The 10,230-nt window shown below is 35.4% G+C and overlaps 1 protein-coding gene across 1 annotated transcript; it reads right to left on the reverse strand.

The window, feature by feature from the left end:
* Positions 1 to 3,299: 3,299 nt before the first annotated feature.
* On the reverse strand, positions 3,300 to 8,927 carry LOC113751985 (receptor-like protein 15). The gene is made up of 5 exons (XM_027296130.1): positions 8,632 to 8,927; positions 8,540 to 8,550; positions 6,499 to 6,573; positions 5,818 to 5,955; positions 3,300 to 5,596 (listed from the first exon to the last, which is right to left on the reverse strand). The coding sequence occupies exons 1-5, from the start codon at positions 8,925 to 8,927 to the stop codon at positions 3,378 to 3,380; spliced, it is 2,739 nt and encodes a 912-aa protein (XP_027151931.1). The 3' UTR covers positions 3,300 to 3,377.
* Positions 8,928 to 10,230: the final 1,303 nt, after the last annotated feature.

Raw genomic sequence — 10,230 nt, forward strand, 5'->3', positions numbered from 1 at the left:
AATAAGTCTCATTTGACTAATTCATCCTATATTACTTTTCTTCAAGTTGGGGTTATTACTAGTAGGGCTACACTCTGCAACCACTCCTCCACAAGTCTTACAACTTGAATTATGATATCCACCTATTTGCGGTCCAAAATATGCCAACAAAATACAAATTCAAAATGTAGAGGCTAAAAAAAGGTTACTGACACAATAAATATGTATGAACCCACATGTACAACATCTTTTTACAAAATTATATACGTCTTTTGTTGTAAATTACATTGTGGTTAAAACGGTGTTATATTTTGTTCAGTCATTGCATTTTCCATGCGCCAAAATGTGGATTATTCCACATGTACATGGAAAATGCTCGTCTTCTCCTACCTTTTTTGTTGCACGGCTAATTTCTTTTATTTTTTGGGTACAATTTTTGGTGCATTGAGAAGCAGCTATTGAGGTTTTTACATGATTATACTTATCAAAGTCCTTATATTGCATCAATAATTTCGAGTGTATTTATTATTGTTGCTGTTTCCGTGTCGTTGATGAGAAATTTCTTGTTGAGTCAATCTGGTCTACTAAAAATGAATCCTTTTTTTTGTTTTAAATGACTCCTTAATTTAGTGCTATATTGCCCAAATTGGAGTGCAAAGTACGAGGGAACAAATGAACTGGACAAAGATGTTGCCTTCCCCTCTACTTTACATTGGAATAGTTTATTCATTATTGTTGCCGTTTACGTGTCTTTGACAAGAAATTTCTTGCTGAGTAAATCTGGCCTACGGAAAATGACTCCTTAATTTAGTGCCAAACTGTCCAAATTGGGGTGCAAAGACAAACGAACTGGACAAAGATGTTGCCTTCCCCTTTGGAAGGCAAGTATTAGGACAAACCCGATCCCAGTTGCGTACCAAATGATGTAGTGAAGACTACTGTACAAGTCAACTCAAATGTAAGGTTGCAAATCCGCGAGTCGAGCTTAGACTTGATCAAGTGAAGCTAGACTTATATTTTTGGCTCGAAGTTAAATTGAAAATCAATTGAGCACCTATCGTACATCTCATGTTCTCTAATTGACCTTGTCTATATAACTATGATCTTTTTTGAAAATGAATTTAATTGCACTTGGGGATAATGACTAACGAAGGTACAAAACTATATTCACAAATAACTTTGGCCCGAGCTCTGTTAGAGCCTTTAATCAAGTTACTCATACTCGAGTTGAGTTAAGCCACTACCTTTATAAGGATCATTTTAGTTGGGAAGAAAATTTCTCATCAAAAAGTGGAAAGTGCACAACCGTTTCAAACAAAATTTCTACCCCTGTTTATTCAAAACCATCTCTTGATACATCAACGAGTCTAATTTAAAAGCTCAAACTCAACATGTTAGTTTCAAGAATAATAAGTTGGCTCAGTTGACAAAAACGTGTTACTTTTTTACAAAAAATCGTGTGTTCAAATTCCGCTGTCATGATTCCGAAGGCATATTTTAAATCGTGAAGATGACAGAAACCGAACCCACCAAAAAAAAAGTTTCAAGACTAGAATAATCATTTTCTTCAGGGCAATTTATGGCAAGCATATTTGTGAGTCAAATTTAAACAAATTATTTCAAGATTTGGGTGGTTCATTTTCGTCAGGGTATATTATGGATTGAACTTCAGTATAATTCAAGGAAAAACAAAAAAGTATGGTCAACAGGCAGCAAAGAAAGATTGACTGTTTAACCGAGGCGGATGTTCTGGCCAGGCAACTTCGGTGCCGAATGAGGTGGTTATTGCCGAGTAAACTTGCTTCTTGGGGTAGCTCCTAGGGGTGGGCGCGGGTCGAGTACCCGCCCCATTCACCATTTGACTGACCCAACCCGCACCTTGCAGGTCAGCCATTTTCTGACCCTTACCCGCCCCGCATATCAGCGGGTACCCGATTAGATAGGGTCGGGTCAGCGGGTACTCGCCCCACCTCATTTATCATTAATTTTTTTAAAAAAATGATTTATACCAATTTAATTTTATATTTTACACATTCATCTAAGATTTAATAATTTTTTTTTCTAAAAAAGGGCTTCCCACCAAGAAACAAGCATGTGAAGGGAATATAAGATAAAGAAAAAAAATTAAAAGAATTCAAAATCAATAAAATTTTGAAATAAGGAGCACAATTTTTAATATATATGTTCCACATTAATTAAACTTTTTTTTATAAAATATAAGATCATGGCCTCTACAAATGAATCTTGTAAATAAACTATAGTCTCTCATATTTGTAATGCAATTTGTTCAATAATATTACTTATTTAGTTCTAACTTATTATTTTATAGTGTGTGTATAAAAATAAAATAAAAATATATATATATGCGGGGCGGATCGGGTACCCGCGGGTTTTCAATTATGTGACCCTAATCCGCCCCACATCTTAGCGGGTACCCGACCCTCTTTTGACCCGATCAAATAATAAAAATCGGATATCCTAATTTTTGGATCAGATCGGATCGGATATGACGGATTTTCGGATTAGCGGATAATTTTGCCCACCCCTAGTAGCTCCTAAGCAGTATTTTGATTGATTATTTTCATCTATCACCTGACCCAGTGTGATTTTGCTTCTTTCTGATTTTCATTTAGAGTTTTGCTTGTACAATTTCTCGTGGCCATGTTACAAGAATTTTCTGCTATTTCTTTTGGGCACCAACTGAGCTGTGATGCCATTTTGCGGCCCAATGTTGGCATCGCTACTCGAAGCCCAAACGTGAAGCTGAGATGGGTTTTGGGACCAAGAGAATTTGTGGGTCTAAATTGTATCATTGTCAAGGGAATAGGTAGAAATAGTTTGAACTGCTGTAATTTTCATATTGATACGATTTTTTTTTGTAAAAGAAATAATTAGTGAAAAATACACAAATTTTACAAGTTAATTAAACTAATAAATCAAGAAATAAATTTTTTTTACTTGCTGTGCCACATTTTCGTTAATCATCTAGTGGCTAAGTTTAAAACCTCAAAATATAAAGATTTTGAGTTTTAATCCTCCTCTGACCTCTCCTCTCCCTACGCTGCTAGAAAAAGACAAACAAAAAGTTTAGCGACTGTACAATTTGGCTATTTGTATTGCAAAATCGCAACTTGATCATACATTTTCTTTTGACCAATTAAAAATTTTCCAAAGCTTTCATCTTCATACATTAATTAGGCAAAAAAATTATGGCTATTCAGAAAAGAAATGGTAATTGTGCAAATAAAGAAAATTAAACCGCAAATATGAGAAAAAAAAACTGTAGTGCAAAATATATTGGACATCAGAATTTCAGCTCATATAGTTCCAATTTCGAGAATCCCAATAGAGTAACTAGGACCAATTCATCTCCTTCTCATGTTCCAATTAAACACTTTCTATGTTTGCTTTTTCTCTGAGGAACGAGACCCGCAATACTCGTAGAATCTCGACAGGATCCAATAATCAATATAAAAAGACCATGCTCTTCTATAATAAGGGCTAACACAAAGAATTACCACAAATGAAATCACGATCACCATATATGAAGCAAAAAAGCTCCAATAGAATGCTGCCACATCAATTGCACCATCAACTTCTATGTCTTGATCACCAACATTTTCAGGGTGTGGAGCAAAGGGGTTACAACTTCTCTTGAGCAATGGTCCGCAGAGACCTGGATTTCCTCTATAATTGCTGTCGTCAAAGGTTGCAAACTCCCCTGTATCAGGTACCCTGCCAGACAAGTTATTGTATGACACATTGAAGATGGACAAGAAGTTCAAGGATGCCAGCTCTGAAGGTATTTCGCCACTGAAATTGTTGTAAGAAAGATCCAAGCTCTCTACTAGGTTCAACATGGAAAGTCTTGAGGGAATGGATCCTTGCAAGTAGTTGTGGGATAAATTTAATGCCCGGATATGTCTGAGATCACCAAATTCAGGAGGAATCGCTCCAATCAATTGGTTACACGACAAATCAAGTCCAGACATGAAATTTAATATATTCCCTGCATAGCGTTCGCTTCTACGTTTTGTTGTGAATATCACATTTTCTTGGTCGGAAAAGGTTATATAATACTCACTCCAGCGTTTCTCCATAGCCAGAAAATGAGATCGAGGGTACCCTGGGAAGCTTTCACTCTCACGAAAAGACGGGTCATTGGTAAAAAATGCATCTTTGGAGAACTGCCCGCTGCCAAAAGAAATTTTGTTGAAGCATGTAGGCAGTGGCCCAGAAAACTTATTCTGAGAAAGATCCATAATTGTCACATTCTGCAGCTGACATAAGTGCAAAGGAATATGACCAAGCAATTCATTTCCCCCCAATAGAAGGACCCTGAGCTCTTTAAGTTTACCAATATAGCGTGGTATACCGCCAGACAGCTTGTTGTAACCCAAATCGAGTGTCATCAAATTGAAGCTCCCAGACAGCATGTTTGAGATGGGCCCTGAGATCATGTTGTGATGCAGGTGGATGAACTTCAATGACGTAAGCTCGGAGCAAGCTGGTAAAGGTCCGATCAACTGATTTTTGGAGAGGTCTAAAAATTCAAGATCTGAAAGTTTGCATATAGCATCTGGTAAGCTACCTTCTAGCAAGTTGGTTGACATGTCAAGACCATTCAAATCTGAAAAATTTCCAATCCAACTTGGAATTTTGCCTTGAAAAGAATTGTTTGAAATATCCAGCAAAGATAAACTTGGAGAACGAGATAATCCATGTGAAATGCTCCCAATAAAATGGTTATTATCCAAGTGAAGGAATTCTAGGCTTGTTAAGTTCGTGGACCCAGAAGGAAAATTGCCATGCAAATTATTATAAGACAATACCAATATTCTAAGAAATAAACATCCAGTTCCAATTTGACCTGGCACCTCCCCTGAAAACATGTTGTGGGACAAATCAATTGATTCTGCCCATGTCAAGTTTCCCAATGACTGGGGAATATTGGCTTCAAATGAATTTCCTGACAAATTCAACCACTGCAGAGATGGAAAAGATAAACCGATATTTTGGGGAACCTTACCACTGACGTCATTGTTTGAGATGTCTAATTGACGTAGATATTTTCCCAGAGAATCATCTACAAGAAACGGACCCGTAAAAGAGTTATCCTTTAGAACAAGAACTTCCAAGTTTGTATTATTTTGCAGAAGCCAAGTAGGAATCTGGCCCACTAACTTATTGGAAGACAGATCAAGATTTTGCATTTCTTTCTGATAGAGCAGGAAACTTGGGATTTTTCGAGTCTGATTATTCAAGTTGCAGCCAGATAAATAGAGAGCCTTTAGCTGAAATGGTGGGGGCAGAGCAAGATCCTCAGTGTCGACATGTGAATCATTGTTCAAAGGTCCAAGTTTGAACCCCTGAAGCTTTGAATGGTTGCCCAAAGAACTGAAAGAAAAAGAACCTCCAAAAAGGTTGCCAGAGAGAGATAGATACCCAAGGTGTACGAGAGGAGTAATGAGAGCTGCAGGGATGTTTCCGCTGAGAATATTGTTGGAGAGATCAAGAAGTCGAAGAGATGTCAAGTTTCTGAAGCACATGGGAACAGGCCCGTAAAAATTATTCCGACTCAGGTGAAGTTCATGGAGATTCTTCAAACTGCAAATTCCTGTCCAAAAACCAAGTTCATTGTAAGGTTTTCATACAGTAATAGTTGATGCTAGGTATGAATTGTCAATACATAGCCAATTCAGAAACCGTGAAATCATATGTTACACGCAAAAAAATTGAAATGTTGGTTTTCAAATTTCATCCGGTCTAGCTCAACATTTGAAAAGTAAATAGCAACTTCATGCAAGCAACCGAGCCTTTCACAGCCTATCTTATTACCTTGAAGGACGGAGGAATCATTAATACCAATAACGTTCAAAGATAAGGCTTTGAGAGAAGTTAAAGCCTCAACGTCTGAGAGTTTGTTAAAATTTGTATATTCAAGATTGAGTACCTTCAAGTTCTCCAGCTTCAATTCTGCAGTTCAAAACTTTATGTTAGTATTATAGTTTTGGATATATCAAAATTACATAACTATTGTTGCATCTCCATCCCCTATTCTATAAGAATTTGTATATTTCAAACAAGGTAAATTAGGCCACAGGTCAACTATACTATTTTTTTCACGTCAATTGATCCATTGAACAGCTAAAAAGGATCAAATTGGGCTATTCTATCCATTTGCTCGATTAAAATAGACAAAATTCATTGCATGTGAGCTGCACACTCTGCAGGGGAAGCTTTGTCATTTGGTAGTAAAAAGTTGTATGGTAGACAAAGGGGACGTTTATCATGTGGTAGACAAAGTTGTATGTACAGCTAATCTAGAAATTTAGGCAGGCAAATTTGTTAATTTTTAGGAATTTATTTTCTTATTGGAATTTGGACAAAATATAACATCAAATTATAGAAATAGGGAAAAGTATACAGATAGTTCTGTCCCATCCTTAATGGTTATACTCCAAATCATGTAACAGCTTTGTCCTATATACACTTTTATCTCAAACTGGATATGCGTACCTTTAAAGGACAAGGAACCAGAAAGCTGATTACCGCTTAAGTCAAGAAACTCCAATTTTTCCAGACGCTTGAAATCTGCAGCAAGAAGATGATCCAATTAGAACTCCTTGAATGGGCAGATTGCGGTCCAACAACTCTCATGCTAATGGATTCTACAATTTTATCTTTTCTGTATATCTATGCTTTATAATTTTGGCATATGCAACATCTCTCACAACTACAAAAAAAAAAAAAAAAGATTAACTAATTAGCATCTTTCAAACAACTACCCATACTTGGATATGTAAATTAAGTTACCGTCTAATCCCATACTTGTGACGGTAAAAGGAAAAACAAATAAGATACTTTGTAATTTTCACATTTAAGAGCTATTAATTGAAATAGATTACAAATAAATAATGCTGAATCATTCTAAGTTTAGATATTCATTTATTTCTATGTGCTGAACAAACGAAGTAGAAAAGCAAAAAATAGAACAGACGTAAAGTCCAAGAAAATTGTGTAAAAAGGTTAAAGAAAGTCTCCTATAAGAATTATAGATAGCAAGTGAATATACCTTCTATAGGAAACGATCCCTCTAAATTCAAATTAGAGAGAGACAGCCTTTTAAGTTCAGTAATTGCACTTATACATGGAATTATACTACTGTTGTTGAAATTGTTCCAATCGAGGTATAAGGACTTGAGATTTTGCAACTTAGCCCAATTCCTGCAGCCTGCAAAGCACGAGTCAGATTCTAATAAACGGACTAAATGCCAAAGAAACCCCTTTGGCTAATCCAATATACACATTTCCTCCCAATAATTTGAAAACGTACCATTTAACCCGCATGGTTTTGGATTAAAGTGAAACTGTTAGCTTTTTTTTTTTATTAAATTTAATAATCGAGCATGATTAAAGTTTTTAATAGAAAAACAATGATGAAATAATCAAATCGACCTTTGAACCAAGTCATATATAAATTGTAGACAAAATTTGGTGTCAAATATAATTCCAAAATGACATCATCGCAAAAATTAAATTTCATAATAAAGCTTCTTCTTCCCTACTGATTTCTGGCAAAAGAAACACTTATTAGAGCTTTGCAGCGGTCCACCATGGTTCTTGCCGGCAGCATCATCCAAAGGGAGCTGATCTATTCCTTCTACCAAAAGAGGTTTTCGATATTTGACTCTAAATAAAATGATGTAAGATTTAAAATTTATCACACTTTTATACTTTCCACGTCGGCAAAGATATAAATGTTTGCTTTTCGGTTTTGTTTTCAAAGTTAACGACTATGCATAAAACTTGATGTAAGTGGTAAAATTGTTGTACATTACACAAACTAATTTGTAACCGGTCACCCATTGAATTGAAAACTATTTGATAAATAAATAAGACACACTATCAAAAAACGTGGAAGTAAAACTTGGTTGCTAATTGACTAAAAGAAAATGATGGTAAGAAGCGAGAGTAATTCAAATTAAAAAAAAAAGTATACTTTGTAATGCAATATCTTATTTTTTTTTCTCTCGATCCATTCACTTTTTTCCACATAAATTGCCTGTTTTTTTTCTTAGAGTCATCAATTTTACTCATGTATACATTCCTTAATTATTGCTCCTAATCCATCACGATAGGTTGATGTTTTATGCCTGTACGATCTATTTTTTTAATTGCTATTTTTTCTTGACTTCTTTCAATTTATGATATATTAATTCTTGTTGTTTTGAAGGGGTGCAAATGACTAACTCACAGCTAAAATTTAATGCAAAATAGTTTCCTGCTTAATTAAACTATCGTCAGTTTTTATGGGATTTTGAGTCTTCTACAATTATAATACATGAGAAATTAAAAGAAATAAGGCCGAGAAAAAAAGATGAAGAAATATGAAAAACTTGCCTCAAGCTGCGGACAAGAATACCAAAAGTAAGGCTAGAACGAAAAAAGAAAAGATGATGAAGAAAGATGAATTACTTGCCTGTGTAACCAAGAACAAGAAACTTCAAATTATACAATATAAACCAACGATTTGAGAAAAAGATGGAAGGGTAGTTACCTGTCACTTCACTATTGAAGTAATTATTACTCAGGTCTAGAGTTCGCAGGTCCTTCAGAGGTATGAAAGTGCTAATGTTTATATTTACCTACCAATCCTCATCCATATTCTCTCGCAAAAAACTAAGGTCGGCTTCAACAATTCTCCCAGTAATATTACTACACTTGACCCCTTCCCAGGTGCAGCAATCAGCATTTGCTCCGTCACCTTCTTTTCCAGTCCACGAAGAAAGGATAAGATGAGCATTTGTAGTCACATTTAAGGAAGCTTTGAAGTCCAAGAGAGCATGTTTTTCTTCTAAAAAGCAACCTGAGCAAAGTAGTCCTCCATTGAGTATTATTGATACAACGAGAGCCCATGAGGCAATCAGAATGGAATGACCGCGCATGATTTCAGTATGGAGAATTAGTGAAGGAAAGTGTTGTAATGAAAATGGAAGGCAGGATAATTTATAATCGCTTATCAATGTACTGGAACGCAGGGCCGGAGACCGGAGACAAGTCAACTCAGGTGTAAAACAGTGGCGGATTCACACTGGGACACTGGGGGCACGGGCCCCACTCATCCCCTTAAATTTCTATGATACTTATAATAATTTGGTGTAATTTCAACTGTGTCTCTTAGAGTTTTGTGTATCTATTGGTTTATAGGCTCCCACTGTCCCTTTTAAATTTCTATAATACCAATAAAAATTTGATGTAATTTCAAGTGTGCCCCCTGGAGTTTTGTGTATCTATTAGTTACTTTTGTTGAGAAAAATATACTTCGTGAAGTTCAAAATAAAAAGGTTATAAACTGTTATTAAAATATGAAAACTCGCTATGAGCAATTATAAATGGTTTAGTTTGTTTTGAAATAAAATTATTATTACATTAATAATTTTGAGTTTGTCTTTTGATTTTTTCATGAAATATATGTATCATTTGTACTTGTTGATGAATATTTTTTTCCTTAAAAAACTGAAAAAAGAGTAGGTAAAAAATTTTAGAGTTGCTTTTGCCCCCACTGAAAAAATTTTTCTGGCTCCACCACTGGTGTAAAACGTCAAGTATGCGATCAAGCCTAGTTAAACTCATTATATTAGAGGTTTCTTACATTCTTCTAAGCAACTCGTTATATTATCAAAGCCCATAATTGAGTTATTATTTTGTGCGCATTTATTGTTGTTGTTTTTCATGTTTTTGATAAGAAATTTCTACTTCGGTCCGTCAATCTGGCGGGCAGAAAATGAAATGAAGTGCAAAGTTCTCAAAATTGGAGTGCAGATTACGGGGACCAAGAATCAAAAGAATGTTGGTAGCACAGTAATGTATTGTACTCCCTATTTTGGAAGAAATTATGACTCGAAAGTCTTGTTGGTCTTTCAGAGGAGTGAAGAACGCGTAAACATCTACCAACCCAACTTTAGAAGGAAATGCTTGACTAATGGAACTGGAAGCTTGTTGGTCTTTTTATTGGTTCTTCCTCTTGTGGAACTGGAAGCTGCAAAATCAGCCACTAAATTATTGTACACCTTTGCTGATCCTGACCAAGTTGTTCCAACCTGTAAAATCAGCCTCCGGTAAGCAATAATATATTAAGTTCAATAACTAACTCAAATTGATATATACCTTATCTGATCAAGGTAAGTGACCATATTTATGTAATAATGTTAACAGTTGAAGTTGACGGAGTTAGCCTCATAATTAATC

Source organism: Coffea eugenioides, chromosome 11, assembly GCF_003713205.1.
Source record: "Coffea eugenioides isolate CCC68of chromosome 11, Ceug_1.0, whole genome shotgun sequence".
Classification (NCBI taxonomy): domain Eukaryota; kingdom Viridiplantae; phylum Streptophyta; class Magnoliopsida; order Gentianales; family Rubiaceae; genus Coffea; species Coffea eugenioides.